Genomic DNA, 16,414 nt, shown 5'->3' with positions numbered 1-16,414 from the left:
TGCAACCTTGCCACGGTGCAGCACCTATTCTTCCATCCCAATCATTTTATTACCAACTGGCCTGCCGTACTTGCCATCCACACGCCATCCAACTCGCCTAAACCAACCACCCCGGTCACGCGCAAGCCAACATCATAAGCCAAACAGCCAGCCCACACCATACTGGAATTTGTATCCCTGTGGAGACATTTCTTTGTTCTCGTGTACTCAAGTTTTCGAGTTTAAAAGTATAGTTTCAAAATGCTCCTATTTTAACCAGTATTAATTTCCTTGGCTGAAATTCGGACTTAATATCCCTTACATAAACCGCGGATCCTAGACACCAGAATAAACGACTCGGCCCAACTCCTGGTTAGACGCGTGAAAACGGCCCGTACTGGTGGCAAATACCATGAATACTTTTCAACAAAGACCACTGCGCGCGGTGGCTTTCAGATTTGCAAGGCTCTGGGCCTCGAAGTCTGTCAAGCCAGCGAATTATATTTTTGAATATTCAGTTTTGGTGTTTATTACTGAATTCTGATAAGTGATAACTACATAACCATGGTAATGCCGAGCACAATATCTTTAGCTTTAAGATGAACAATGAAATGTCGCTTTTGTTTCATCGGTTCGGCATCGCATCTCTCTAAAACTTTTTAATAAAAGCCTCATTAAAAACGAAATTTGGGTAAACGGTGTTCTCCTCGAAATTTGACGTTTATTTCCCGGTCAAATACTTCATCTATGACGATAAAAACTGCACAATACAATCTGTTATATCCTGAAGTATTTATTTCTTAAATAATTTGGAACAATTATATCAAGTAGTTTTGCTTACAGTTTTATGAATATTTCCATTTTAGATGTCATGCAAAACCCACACAATCATGGGCGTCGCCAGGATTTTTTCTAGAGGGGGGCAAAAAATTTTTTTGCCAAAAAATGCTTGTATTTTTCAACACATTCTCGATTTATCAGTTTTAGAGGGGGGCAGGGACATTTTGCCCCCCCCCCCCCCAACTCATTAAATTTACACCACTTTGTCTTCGCGCCTCTTTTTCTTTTTTCTTTTTTTTTTTTTTTTCTTCCTTTTTTTTTTTTTTTTTTTTTTTTTGCTTTTCCAGGGGGGGCAAGTGCCCCCCCTTGCCCCCCCCTCGCGACGCCCATGAACACAATGGCACATCTGGACAATTCGCGATTACGCGCCAGCGGGTATTAATGCCCGTTATCACGCGTCTAACCAATTAAGGCAAGTCCGCTCAGTGCATTTTGTACTGGAGCTCAGAACAGTCGTTTATCCACCTTGGAAATTTCTAGTTTGTTTTAGTAAAATCAAAATATCTATTTCGTGAAAATCTTGTGGAGCCGAAGACGTATAGAAATTGCCCTGTGGAAACGTATACAATATTTTGTTCCCTATATATTATACACGTCTCCAGAGGGTACCGTGTATCAGATCATGCCCGTACTCCCGCCAATAACTTCAAGCGTACCCCCCCCCCCCCCTTGAGCCAAAGCTCGATATCTAAATCTAAATCCCCGAATAGACCCAACACTTATAAACAGCTTTTTTGGGCTATCCTTGGCTTTGTATATGCATGTAATAAATGCATTTTTTTATGTATCCCTGTTTGTTTGTTTGTTCATATTTTGCCAAAATAAATAAATAAATAAAGACAGACAGACAAGGACGTCACGCTTTGTGTACAGGATGGCTTTCCTATGGGCGCCAAGGTTGGGACGAGATCCAATCATCAATGTAAACAAAGCGTGACGTGGTACGTCTTAGGTGTATTGTTCACGTATAAAAAGTTGCGAAGTGCTGAGATTGATTAATTTGTTAAATTGATATTCTTCTGTTGCCTTCCTTAGTTTTCAGCGATCAGACGCCATACAATAAAGTAAGATTCATTCATTTACCTCTAAAAATTTTGCATTTTTAATCATCTTTAATTTCGAGACCTGTGCTCCTTCAAATACCTAATACAGCGTAATAACATGCTTGGCTGATAAAACCGTAAACAGTGTTTTAATCAATTATGGCGAAAGCCTACAATTCTGAATACAAGCGTCCTTTAATTTCATTATATGCTGTTAATAAGTATCAAGGACAATACAAAAACAGTTCCACTATTTCAAACTGTTCTGAGTATAAAAATATTTTCAAAACAATATTGAGAATTCTACTAATATAATTATGTTCTCATTCGTTAGGGAAAAAATATCAATTTACGAAATATAAATCTGTACATGCCAATAAAACAATTCACCGCAATAATCATAATAGGGCCTATCAGTCGCAATAAAATATACACTTGCATTTATAAGCATAATATAAAAATAATTGATTTTGTATAAAATAGTCAATTTCAGATATAATAAAAATATAGTGACTTTTTTCCCTCCAATTTTGTCGGTAAACCTGTTTTCACTGGATGATCACTAATTTTTCATTTCAGGCTGATGTATTTCCGGCTTTGTAATGCAAAATCTTGTAACAAAATTTTAGTTTTCGATTAATGATCCCTGTTTACTTTTTCCTGGTTTTGCAACACTGCTAACGTTGTTAGCATTGTGACTTAAAATGTGGTCCCTGGCTACATGACATTATACAGGCTTCTGGCTTCTGAGTAGCGCCCCTTCAACAAATACATTGACAAAATGGGGAACTGACGACACAGGACCTGATAGCTCAGTTGGCAGAGCACTGGAACGGCAATTCAGAGGTCCCAGGTTCAAACCCAACTCCAGTCATTTCTTGACTCAACATTATTTGTTATAATGCACCTGGTCAGTTTCCCTGTGGGGTTTATAAGATGTTTTGTATTCATGGTTAAAGGAGTAATTAAGAAAGCGGTACAAGTGTACAAAACTGGACCAGCAACCTCACAAACTTGTACCGACGAACCTGGCCTTATAAAAATACATAAAAATCCCTCATAAGCAAGCAAAATAAACACTAACGCAATAATTATATACAGATATCTAAATCCTTTAAACCATAATTCAACAATCAGCATATTGCTCTGTGCAAAAATCTGTGTAAAATACCATCTTCAAGTTAAGCTGCAAGTCTCTGAGTAAAAATCAACATGAGTAAATTCTTGTAAAAAACAAAACGGTACTAAAATCTTGCGTAAATACAAAAGTTGTAGCAAAACTAGGCTTCTAGCATTACCCACGCACATTTAAAAATCGCAATCATAAGTATTTTCCCTGCAACATGCAGATTTCCTGGCCTTTTCATTAAGATCTTGGTTATTTTACACATTTTGGGGTTCACTTTTTTTCTACCCTGTACCCATTACATATTTGACATACGATTCTGAAAATCTACGATACATTCCTCAAAGGCATATAGGATCATTTGCATTTATCCTAAAAGTAACCTACCAAATTATGATCAAAAAGCTTACTTGGATTAAAGACCGTACTGGTAGTCTGGTACAAAACAACCCGTGAAATGATTCCGTCTAGCTTGCTCTCATTTAGAAGGAATCAAGAAATGTATGTGATTTCCAACGATCAGTCAATTGACTGATTTTTGGAACAAAGAGTGTTATTGACAAAATCGTGTTTCCCAATCAAAAAGGTTGTGCTTGGCTTTTCACTCTTGTCTCGAAAAGCGTAATATCCACTGAGCTGAAACTTTAATAGGTTACGTTGTGAACGTTCTTCTTTGCATTTTGAGTGGTGTTATTATTGGAAATGAACAAAATGCATGAAAAGCAAGTGATCGTATGTGCCTTTAATGATGGAATGTTCCAACAGTGATTACATGTATATAAAGCAAGCTATCCATCAAACCAATAAAACAAGTTTGTATGAAAAAGAAAAAATCATTTAACAATGTTGACTTAAACAACTTTTTAAGGATTGTCCAGTTTGTCTTTAGTTTGTATTTTACACTGTAGTGTATTGACGAGTGTTTTCTCCAATTATCCCGCACACAGAATATAAATCTTGAAAGATTTTACCTTATTTATTTTGATGGGTGTATAATTCATACTGCCTAGTAACCCAATGGTCCCTGTTCCATGCAAAACTGAATTGTCTGTTACCTTGCTTTAAACCACATGGATTAATCAGTGAATAAACACAATGTAGTACAATGTAATACAATGTAATACAATGTAATACAATGTAATACAATGTAATACAATGTAGTACAGGTGCTAATGGATACATTTCCTGTATACACCACAATGGTCATTTGTTTTCTTCACAGAATGACCCCCTGTCTTACGGTGCATTTTGTTCGCGCAGGGTAAGGTAACCACCTTCATCTATATCAGCCGAGGTCGGACGACTGGTGTAGGAGGGTGGCCGATCAGGCTGGTACCCCGCGTTGGAGTAGCCTGTATCCTGTTCCTGAGGTGCCTTGGCACCATGCCCAGGCAGATCGTAGGGGTTCTCCAGTGAGACCGGCTGTTGCTTCTCCGGTTTGAGTCCATCGCCTCCAACAGCGCCCCCTGTTGGCAACCCAGTGACAGTGTTGTCGTTGGCGTTGTAATACGCCATACCGCCGCCAGCCTGGTTCTGGGAGCCTGGGATGGAGAAACGGGTGTTGTAGAGAGGGGTGGGGGCGGGGACCCCTGTGCCGGCTTGAGGATTATCGGCGGTGCGTGGTCTGGTAAAAAAAAATGATAAAAATAATTAACAAATTTATGCTATTGTCAATTCAATCCTTAGAGTCCTGAATTGCATTTTTTCATGTTGTGTGAATGAATACTCACAATTTTGTCAGATGTGCAGGAAAGTTGCAATTCATGTACTCCCCCCCCCCCCCTCCCTTTTTTAAAAATGTTTTGCTCCTCCACCCCTGGTGTTGAATTCACACAACAAATTTTAGTATTAAATAAATCACATGCACATACAACATGCAGAACTATACAGGCATACAGGGATATGGTTTCGGCAAAGAAGAGTCCCTCGTGTGCAAAGGTGTCCAACCCCCCCCCCCCCCCTTTCCTCTCTGCCCCCCCCCCCCCCCCCCCAACCAAAAAATGGCCAAATTATTTTAATCTGTGCCCTTACATTTTGTCAAGTTTTTGCAAGTGCTGTTCAAAGTCAGCTTAAAGGGAATATACAACATTTGCTTTTGCTGTAATTTTCAAAAATGGATGGATTTGGGGGTTATTTTTAAAGCAAATATTGTTACACTGATTTTTTTTAAGTTTTGTGTTCGTAGATGCTAGAAAAATCAAGAAAAACAATCATGGTTCCCGGAGCACACTTAAATTAAAATGGGGCAATTTGTAGACGTAGGGGAATTGTAAGGTCAGGGAACCAGTCTAGAAGGCTAGTACCCGTTCAAACATGTAGATGTGTAATCGATTGCAAACAAAATTCAGGTTAACTAGTACCAATTTTCTTCAAAATAACAGCACACCAGGTGCCATGATTTTACAGGATGCTTTAGACTGTCATTCACTAACAGTCCAGTAAGGTATTTCATAATAATTTGCTAGTTTTTTTTTTTTTGATATTTGCAAATGTTGTAGATGCCCTTTACGTTACCCATAGTGAAGTAATGCCCAAATTTTGAAATCCGATACACTGGTTCAGAGAAAAAGGGAAATATTAAATTAAAGCAGAGAGGAGAGTACCTTCGCTTGTGGACTGTCCGGTAGATGAGGGCGAGCAGGATGATGATGATCACTATGGCAACAAGGCCCATAGCTGCCCCGCCAACAATCAGTCCAACTGATGCGGGTTTGTCCCCTGTTTGTGCATCTGGAAAAAAAAGGGTTACAACAAAAATGTATTTTTTTACTGTCTCACATGCATGCGGAGTAATTTGGGAACAACTTACAGTGTTTTAAATTAAGAAAAGTTGGTGTTCTTTTTGTTTTTCTGTATGGATGCTCTTGACAGATAATGAGGTCATGAGTGCAGTCAATGGGGTCTCGGTCTTTTTTTTTTTTTTGGTCAATTTCGTTGAGGTAAAAATTCTCTTTTGTTTTATCCCTGTAATAATTTAACAAAACTTTGTGTTCTCCTCGAGCCTTGAATATCAATGGGTCTTCTTAGCTGGAAATGTAAGTAAATGTAAGTAAAGTAAATTGCAAACTTTGTTCAACGACATATCTTTGCAATTCACACTCACAGTTTAATGGAATGATAATCTCTATATACATTTCTCGTGAAATACATATGGCATTGAACATCGATATGAAAAGTGGTTTTTTTTATTTAAAGTACTTACTTGGATCAATCTTGTTATCTGGGGAAAAAAATAAAAAAGAAGTGGAATCATAAAATGACATTCTTTTACAAAGCTTTAAAAATATCTTACTGAGCCAAATTTAACACAAAAATCTTTACTGTGCGTCAAGTTTGCTTGAAAATAAAATCATTCTCCCACTTGCGCCTGTGGAACACGGAAAATGGAGTGCGTCTGTGCCCAAACACAAACATGTAACATTATTTCGTGTTCCACTCGTGCCCGTGCGTGGGATAACAAATAATAGTTTTGTCAGAATGATTTGTACCCTTAATCATCCACGAGAGACATTCATGTTGGAATTTCAGCTTGGCATTCCATGAGAAACAAATGATAAGAAATTCGTTGGAGATGGGTAAAAATGAAGTTTCCTTACGACCTTTTACATCCGGATTTTCGTATCTAGGGCTCCTTGTTTGATCAAGTTTGTTTTCATATTGCGTACTTGCGTGAGAACAAATATGATAACGATGCGAACAATTACCTACCTACATCCAATGGCTTCTAGATTTAGTCGGCCTTGCTATGCCGTTCTTATCAACGGTCATTTTAGATTTGTTTGTGAATGAGAATTAGTCCTTCAAGTTAATTTAAAAAAGGGTGTGTCCTAAAAGACATTTTAGTCTCTTATTACAGATTTTACCCAATGATAGCCACAAAATTATTTCATAAATTTTCATCTTTGTACGAGTGCTCCGAGTTCCACTTGTCCACATGTATTTTAGATTTTCGGAAGTGAGAGGTCAACTTTTGGCATGATAAATCCCTTTTACGTCATGCGATTTTTCAGTTTCCATAAATTGAGATCCTAGTAACATTTACAAAGGTGTTTTCCGAGGATGATTTTCTTAATAAATCCACGGGTCACAGTTTTTCAAACGTTATGGTTTACTTCATGAATGCCATAGTTCACTTTCTGCAACGTTTGAAAATATAATCATGACGGAAACTTGTCCGTTACAGAACATTATATTACGTGCATGTACGTGATCAAAATGCGCGTCAATTCTTGATACAGCCCGCACTTTATGCATGCATAGAACATTCATATATTGGTGGCCATTTCCGGAAGATCGTTGGCAAACTGGTCAAAAGGTGACTGCTCTATGTTCCGACACCCCTATGTTCCGACAAACTAGATTGTGTTACTCCCGGTTAGGGTTAGGGTTAGGAATAGGAATATGTGCAGTCGGAACATAGGGGTGTCGGAACATAGAGGTGTAACCGGACAAAATACAAATTCAACTGTGTGACTGGTGTATGGGCATCTGCTATCCAGTCTTAATATAGAGTGCAATAATTATATTGTCTGTGGACAAAATGCGGCGGCGGCCATTTTCTGCGGTGGCACCAGGCTCGCGTGAGTCGCGCTCAGGTACTACTCCGGGCTCCTTCGACCAATAGGAATACCAAAATGCGTGTGCGCCTCGTCATTCAAAACGCGTGCACCATGCGCGTGAGCGTGACACCACCGCAGTAAAAGCTTCTAATTCTGGTCGCCGGATTCCACTATGGAATGACCTCCATGACTGACCTTCCTTGTTGCAGAAGTCTCCGCTCCAGCCGTTATTACATACACAGACTGCTTTACCGTTGGTATTGGTTTTACATGCCCCGTGACTGCCGCACATATCATTCGCAGCACAGCCAATTGCTAAAAAAAAAATCAAAATCCAGTTGGTATGTAAAACAATGGTGATATTAATTGCATTTTTGGAATGTCCACGCAACCCCTGGGAAAGGCAAGTTTTAAAAGCTGGCAAATTTGTCTGCACCAAAATCCTTCAAGCCCCAGTACGGTCAGAGGTACACAGAATCATGTGCATGTTTATTTTCCGTTTGAAGCAACAAAGCTTCTCAAAACCTTAAGTAGGCTGTATAACAATTAACCCTCCTGCTATTTAAGCAGTCACAGACAGTCAAAATTCACTTCCACTTCCCCTGCTATACTTTTAACAAAGGTTAGTCACCAGCAGTCAGATCATATGTCAAGCAAGCACTGTGACGAGTCAAACTCAGTCAACAGACAAAGCAGGCAAGTTGTAGTCACAGCTGTTTTACCACTCACTCGGAATCAAAGCATAGCTGTATCAAGCTACTTAAACAGTCCCGGCCAGTCAATCCTGCTTTAACGTATAGGCTTGGAATTCTTAACTGTTGAAAACAGTCACTTGTTTGATTTTGGATTGGAGGGTTAACCTGTTCAACTTGAAGCTCAGTCGCCAGTGTATATTTTGAGCAATTTTTTTTTTTGCGTCTTGCAATTGGATTCCGTTGCTAGCACATGTAAAAAGAAAGTGCCTGCAGGCACACTTATTTCAATGATTGTTTTCTTCTGAACGATACCATTTCAGGTGGAAAACTTTTACAGGGTATTTGGTACCAGTCCTATCTTCACTTGACTGGGGGTTTGAACCTGCAACATTCAGCTTAACGTTCCGGTGCTCTACCAGCTATCCAGGCCAATGTTGGCGGTTCAAAATATGAGGGTTTGTGGCTTTATAGGCCTACAGGGCCCTTGAATAAAGACATTGACAATTTGGAAAAATGCCAACATAATCCACGATATAGTAAGGCACGATAAAATAGCACAGCGATATATTATAGGTCAAACATGTCAACACACACGTTTGTTTTACATACGCTTATGTGGACATTCCTTTGTTTTCGAGTAGTTAAGAAAACTCGGTACAAAAAATAACTTTACTTACACTGTGAAAACTCTTTCAACCCATTTTTTTTCCCTATGATTCCCTATAGTGTTTCTCTTCATTTTGCTACAAATAAACCTTACCCAAAAATGCCTGTTTTCCAGAGAGGGTGAAACGTTATGTGCACATCCACGGCTTAGTCCACATAACGTCAACACAACCTGCATTATGTGGACATCTTTTGTTCACAAGTCCACACAGTGAATGTAATGCCTACCCATGACTGACTACATACGTTGCAGATTACAGATCGTGATTTATCCGGCCTCAAAATGAACATAACATTCTCACAAAAAGATCACATTATACACCAAAGTACTCACAGGGACACATCTATAATACTACCCCAACTGATATAAATTTGGAGCACGGCCGGATCCATGCTCACTACAAAATATAGGGAGAATATATGCCCAAAATTTGTGGTGGTATTCCCTGTTCAAGTCCCACAGAAAAAAACAAGTCAACTTGTTACCATTCGTCTTTGCGCGGGGAGCACAAAAGTCATGATATGCAAATCGCTTGCAAAACTTTTGGATTACAACAGAGGGCGCACTTGGTCTCCCTATATTTACAGCATCATTAAACTTAGGCCAAAAAAAAAAGTCTCCGGTTTCTGGTATGGAGCTTGTCCAAAAAGTGGTGCGGCGACGCGGCTTTTTTTTTTTTTTACCTGACTTTTTTGCTTCAAATGTCGACTGATGACTGCAAATGGTGCCCGACTAAACTTAGTGCAAATATATGCGAGTCCAGAGAGGCCACATAAAGCTTATTCTCGACCATAACCCAATCTAAAAACACGTTAAAATTGTGCAGCAGCAGGATTCCAGTCATACCAGCGAGTTTTGCGGTTTTGAGACATCATCTTTCATTGAAAAAAAAACTGTTCAGTCATTTTGCCGACGCGCATGGCTACGGCGACACGCGCGCATACCAGAAACCGGAGACTTTTTTTTTTTGGCCTTATCCAAACAAGGAACAAATAAACTGCTGAAGAATCACCCCAAAAAGTACTTTGAGTGTACAAGATCAAGATAGACTACTCAAACTGTCTATTGTCATGTAACACACACCTGTTTCACATCGTGTTCCAGAGTAGCCTGCAGGGCATTCACACACAGCTCGGCCATACCCAATGTTATTGCATGTTCCACCATTCAAACAATTTTTGTTGGCACAGACCGAATCTAGCAGGAGACAGGAAATTACAAAGAACTAACTGGATCAATTGGATGACAAAAAATAAGACGGGAGGCGGGGGTTGGGGATAGGGGGAGACAGGTCTGAATACGCTTAAACAAATACAACTTTTTTTTCGCCGGACAAATTTTCCTTTTTTGTTTTATTTGAAAAACAAACAGACAATAAACATATTTCAATTTTCGGAACTACGAGGTGAGTCAGAATGAACTGGACCCAAGTTCACCATTTTTTGTGTGGCAAATAAAGTATATTGAGAAAGTGTTTCATATGAATGGTTATAAGCTTGTCTTCCACAGGAATTTTGAAATTTTCAAATTAGTGGCTGTGGTGAGCTATGCCATTTTAATTGAAGTGGCTCATTGTCGAGTCTGCGCACGGAATTGGTTTTGATTTTTTAAATGTGTCAATAAGTTCAAGTGAGTCAGTCACCATGACTAGGTTTTTATTTGTTATTACACTGCTTCACATCAGTATGCAATTTCAATAAATTTGTTTAACCATGGAAATAGGGTCAGAGTGTTTATAGCGTGTGTTCTTTGCTAGCACTTTTCTTCAAAATGGTACAATGAACATATTAAACTTTGTTCTCCCCAAAGTAATTCGTTAACCCCTCCCCCAGAAATTTGAACAGAAAATAAAAGACGACAAAATAAGTTTTAATATGATACGTGTCTAAGACGCCTTGGAGAGTGCGAGTATTTTTCCTGAATTTCGGAAGTGGGCGTGAAATTCCTCAATTTCCAACCAAGTAATAGGGCGCTTCATCAACTGGCCCCGAACAGGGAAGAAGGGGAGGGGCATTTGCAAGGGACTGGGCAGTCAATTAACTTACCAACTTCACATTTTCGACCGCTGAAATACGAAGCACATTGGCACTGGTATTGTCCAGATCCAATGTTCACGCAAGTCGCACCATTCAGACATGCACCATCAACGCACACAAGATCTGAGGAACGGCAAATCAGATTTTTGGGGAAGGCTTAAAATTTGTGAAGAAGTTTAATACTCTTTTCAATCGGCACTAAATTGGGGAAGGGGAGACCAGGAGACTGCAACATTGACGAATGCGTAAGACAAGGCGTGATGTACAAAACTTGGTATTTTTTTTTTCTCTTGAATTATGCAAAACTTGGTATTTAAAGGTAAAGTGTATCATTTGTCATTAGTGCATTTTTTTATCGTTAGAAGCAACAAAAGTGCTCAAAATCTAAAGACAGATGATTAACAAACTAACCTGATGAAGATTCAGCACTGTGAATGCTGCATATTCCAAGAAAATATTCTAGATCTCGATTTCAATTCTAGAGTTGGCGAGTCATGTTTTGAATTGCGCCCAAAATCAGGGTCCGGGACACGTTCTTATTCAGCCCATTGCAGCTACACGATGTGCAAGCACTGAACTAATGCGTGTGTCGCATTTGCGTTGTATCAATGCTTGCATGTGCTCCCATTCATGGCTTTGCGGAAATTTCCCAAAACGCAATAATGACCCCCCGGAAATTTGAACATAAAATAAAAGAAGGCAAAATAAGTTTTAATACGATACGTGTCTCAGACGCCTTGGAGAGTGTGAGTATTTTTCCTGAATTTCGGAAGTGGGCGTTTTTATCACTGGGGTCTACGGCAGTTTATTTACCGGCCTGCGACCGTAGATGTTCAATATGGTGGGCTTGCAGGTGACCACTGACGTATGACGTCACGTGAAATTCCTCAATTTCCAACCATGTAATAGGGCGCTTCATCAACTGGCCCCGAACAGGGAAGAAGGGGAGGGGCATTTGCGAGGTACTGGGCAGTCAATTAACTTACCAACTTCACATTTTCGACCGCTGAAATACTGCGCACACTGGCACTGGTATTGTCCAGATCCAATGTTCATGCAAGTCGCACCATTCAGACATGCACCATCAACGCACACAAGATCTGAGGAACGGCAAATCAGATTTTTGGGGAAGGCTTAAAATTTGTGAAGAAGTTTAATACTCTTTTCAATCGGCACTAAATTGGGGAAGGGGAGACCAGGAGACTGCAACATTGACGAATGTGTAAGACAAGGCGTGATGTACAAAACTTGGTATTTTTTTTTTCTCTTGAATTATGCAAAACTTGGTATTTAAAGGTAGAGTGTATAATTTGTCATTAGTGCATTTTTTATCGTTGGAAGCAGCAAAAGTGCTCAAAATCTAAAGACAGATGATTAACAAACTAACCTGATGAAGTTTCAGCCCTGTGAATGCTGCATATTCCAAGAAAACAATATTCTAGATCTCGATTTCAATTCTAGAAATTAATTGGCACGCATGTGCCACGTACTGCATGATGTGGCACAGAACGAAGCAGTGTTTTATCGGCGGTTTAAAATTACCCACGTGACAGGCTCTCGACCAATAAGAATGGGCAAACCGTCTCAGGTATTTAGGAATAACATTTAAACTAATTACATTTTTCACTTGGAAAAACACACAGCTGTTTCGGCTATTTCGTTCCGGTGCTCTACCAGCTATCCAGGCCAATGTTGGCGGTTCCAAATATGAGGGTTTGTGGCTATATAATCCATGATATAGTAAGGCACAAAAAAATAGCACAGCGATATATTATAGGTCACACATGTCAACACATGACTGTTCAAGTCCCACAGAAAAAAAACAACTGAACTTCTTACCATTCGTCTTTGCGCGGGAAGCACAAAGGTCATGATATGCAAATCACTCGCAAAACTTTTGGATTACAACAGAGGGCGCACTTGGTCTCCCTACATTTACAGCATCATTAAACTTATCCAAAAAAGGAACAAATAAACTGCTGAAGAATCTCCCCCAAAAAGTACTTTGAGTGTACAAGATCAAGATAGACTACTCAAACTGTCTATTGTCATGTAACACACACCTGTTTCACATCGTGTTCCAGAGTAGCCTGCAGGGCATTCACACACAGCTCGACCATAACCAATGTTATTGCATGTTCCACCATTCAAACAATTTTTGTTTTCACAGACGGAATCTAGCAGGAGACAGGAAATTACAAAGAATTGTGTGGATCAATTGGATGACAAAAAATAAGACGGGAGGCGGGGGTTGGGGATAGGGGGGAGACAGGTCTGAATACGCTTAAACAAATACAACTTTTTTTTCGCCTGACAAATTTTCCTTTTTTTGTTTTATTTGAAAAACAAACGAACAATAAACATATTCAAATTTTGGGAACTACGAAGCGAGTCAGAATGATCTGGACCCCAGTTCACCATTTTTTTGGTGGCAAATAGAGCATATTGAGAAAACTGAGTGTTTGATATGAATGGTTATTACCTTGTCTTCCACAGGAATTCTGAATTCTGAATTTTTCAAATTAATGGCTGTGGTGAGGAGTTATGCCATTTTCATTGAAGTGGCTCATAATCCAGTCTGCACACGGAATTGGTTTTGATTTTTTTAAATGTCAATGACTTCAAGTGAGTCAGTCACCATGATTAGGTTTTTATTTGTTATTACACTGCTTCACATCAGTACGCAATTTCAATAAATTTGTTTAACCATGGAAAAAGGGTCAGAGTGTTTTTAGCGTGTGTTCTTTGCTAGCACTTTTCTTCAAAATGGTACAATGAACATACATGAAACTTTGTTCTCCCCAAAGTCATTCGTTAACCCCCCAGAAATTTGAACAGAAAATAAAAGACAGCAAAATAAGTTTTAATATGATACGTGTCTCAGACGCCTTGGAGAGTGCGAGTATTTTTTTTTCTGAATTTCGAAAGTGGGCCTGAAATTCCTCAATTTCCAACCAAGTAATAGGGCGCTTCATCAACTGGCCCCGAAAAGGGAAAAAGGGGAGGGGCATTTGCGAGGGACTGGGCAGTCAATTAACTTACCAACTTCACATTGTCGACCGCTGAAATACGGCGCACATTGGCACTGGTATTGTCCAGATCCAATGTTCACACAAGTGGCACCATTCAGACATGCACCATCAACGCACACAAGATCTGAGGAACGGCAAATCAGATTTTTGGGGAAGGCTTAAAATTTGTGAAGAAGTTTAATACTCTTTTCAATCGGCACTAAATTGGGGAAGGGGAGACTGGGAGACTGCAACATTGACGAATGCGTAAGATAAGGCGTGATGTACAAAACTTGGTATTTTTTGTTCTCTTGAATTATGCAAAACTTGTCATTCGTGCATTTTTTTTCGTTGGAAGCAACAAAGGTGCTCAAAATCTAAAGACGGATGATTAACAAACTAACCTGATGAAGTTTCAGCCCTGGGAATGCTGCATATTCCGAGAAAACAATATTCTAGAATCTCGAGACCAATTCTAGAGTTGGCGAGTCATGTTTTGAATTGCGCCCAAAATCAGTGTCCGGGACACGTTCTTATTCAGCCCATTGCAGCTACGCGATGTGCAAGCACTGAACCAATGTGTGCGTCGCTTTTGCGTCGTATCAACGCTTGCATGTGCTCCACTCATGGCTTTGCGGAAATTTCCTAAAATGCGTCTTTAAACGCATCTTTGGAAATGACCTTCTTTCGTTGTTTTCTTCAAAATGACAGCATGCCAGAAAGAATAATTTCACAGGGAGCCTGGTTATCATTACTACCTTTAAACCAAGAAGGCTTTTCAACAACAATTTCATCAGTTAATATTTGGATAGCTGCAAATGATATACTCTATCTTTAAGTTACAGTCACATTGGTGGGGTTCCCCGTAGTTAATTTTTTTTGGCCATTTTCTTGGTACACCATAACCTGTTCTATTATTGTATCAACAAGTAGATGGATCAAAGATAAGTGCAATCACTTACCAGTAAGAAAAAAAAAATGGAGGAAACCTTTCCATTTCGCTGGTCCCAGGAAGGGTTCTCTTTGTACCTATTTCATGGTTCTCTTTGTACCTATCACCGGCTGATAACTGACTGTTACTTCTGAATCGGGCAGTGCTATCACATAGGATGACCCCATAAGGCCAATGAATGGGCTAAATCTGGCCCATCTTGTACACCAGAAGCATGAAAAGACTTCCAGTTCAAGTGGTTTGCTGTACAGAATAGCTGCTTCAATTCAATATTATGGCCTGCACCCTCTAATAAATGAGGATTCTCTAGTCTGTCGATGTGCCAAAACAGAATGACCACTAAATCTGTGATTTACTGAAGTCCTCAAGCGGTTTATTAGAGCTAATATATACCTGTCCCGCAGAATTGACCGGCGTAACCTTGTGGGCACATGCACGTTCCACGGGCTTGGCCGTGCCCTACGCAAGTTCCACCATTACGGCAATATACGAAGTCACAAATTATATCTGTCAAGATAACAAAGAAAAGGAAAAATCAGAACAAAAACAGCAAGTAGTTATATCTACTTGAGGAGAAGCAGGCAAATAGGAAACATTCAAAAAGAAAGAAAAAAGAAGTATGGACAAATATTTTATATATTTTTTTGAAAAACAAATATTGAAAATATTGGCAACTGTATCAGAACCAAGACAGTTTATCGTCGTTCAAAATTTTGAAAACTGAAAAAAAAAAAACATTTTAAATTATTTGGGAATGTGGACATTTTGAGCAGCTCTAACTTCTAAAGTCAGGCACCAGATCTCTGACAAACTTACTCTGCCCTGGCAATTTCTCTGCACAAAAAAAAACATGGCTAAAAAAACAAAACATGCTCTAAAACAGAAATGATGATTTTTAAGTTTGTACCTGTCTCGCAGCTGGTACCAGTAAAGCCTGTCATACAGTTACACTTTGCTTCATTCTGCACGTTGATATAACAGGTTCCGTTATTCAAACACGTCACACCCAGACAGTCGACGTCTGTTGGCAAAACAAACCCAAAAGGGTTTTTTATAAAACTCCTTAGTGTCTTTTACTAAGTACTGCATGGACTGAGTCCCCCAAAACCCATCACTGACCCTGCTTCACATAATGCTTTAGGACCAAATCCGCTGGAATCCACCACAAGACCACCACTACTATCGGGGGCTTTTGATGGACTTGGAACTCATGGCTTGCCAACCAAAACCCCCAAAATACGGGGGGGGGGGGGGGGGGGGATTTTGATGAAGTTGGGAAGGTTAGGGTGAAGTATGCAGTTGTTAAACATTTTAGTACACACTGGTCCTTCCTGCATGGTTACTGGAGTGTAGGATATCTGAACAGGGATGTTTTTCGAGTCCACCACAAGTCCAAATTTCATCTTTTGAATCATCAAAAGTCCATTCACAAGTCAATCTTAAGTCGAGTAAGTGGAGTCACAAGTAAATCACAAGTCCAGTCACAAGTAAATCACAAGTCCAGTC

At 39.6% G+C, this 16,414-nt stretch overlaps 1 protein-coding gene across 12 annotated transcripts in view; it reads right to left on the bottom strand.

Annotated features, from left to right (window-relative positions):
- Positions 1–1,909: 1,909 nt before the first annotated feature.
- Positions 1,910–16,414, bottom strand: part of LOC119742514 (fibropellin-1-like) — a 50,840-nt gene continuing 36,335 nt past the window's right edge. For 4 of the 12 annotated variants that reach the window (XM_038218460.1, XM_038218461.1, XM_038218466.1 and 1 more), the window contains 11 exons: positions 15,816–15,929; positions 15,302–15,415; positions 13,988–14,101; positions 13,009–13,122; positions 11,932–12,045; positions 10,955–11,068; positions 9,993–10,106; positions 7,743–7,862; positions 6,191–6,208; positions 5,592–5,718; positions 1,910–4,612 (listed from right to left, as the gene is read on the bottom strand). In XM_038218460.1, the coding sequence (XP_038074388.1) occupies positions 4,225–4,612; positions 5,592–5,718; positions 6,191–6,208; positions 7,743–7,862; positions 9,993–10,106; positions 10,955–11,068; positions 11,932–12,045; positions 13,009–13,122; positions 13,988–14,101; positions 15,302–15,415; positions 15,816–15,929 (1,451 nt within the window). In that variant the 3' untranslated portion in view covers positions 1,910–4,224. The remainder of the gene's footprint in view (positions 4,613–5,591; positions 5,719–6,190; positions 6,209–7,742; positions 7,863–9,992; positions 10,107–10,954; positions 11,069–11,931; positions 12,046–13,008; positions 13,123–13,987; positions 14,102–15,301; positions 15,416–15,815; positions 15,930–16,414) is intronic. The other 8 variants (XM_038218465.1, XM_038218464.1, XM_038218463.1 and 5 more) reach the window with 8 other exon arrangements.

Source organism: Patiria miniata, unplaced genomic scaffold (genome assembly GCF_015706575.1).
Source record: "Patiria miniata isolate m_02_andy unplaced genomic scaffold, ASM1570657v1 HiC_scaffold_6, whole genome shotgun sequence".
In the NCBI taxonomy this organism is placed as follows: domain Eukaryota; kingdom Metazoa; phylum Echinodermata; class Asteroidea; order Valvatida; family Asterinidae; genus Patiria; species Patiria miniata.
The sequence above is the reverse complement of the archived record's forward strand: the minus strand, read 5'-3'. Positions and strand labels throughout refer to the sequence as shown.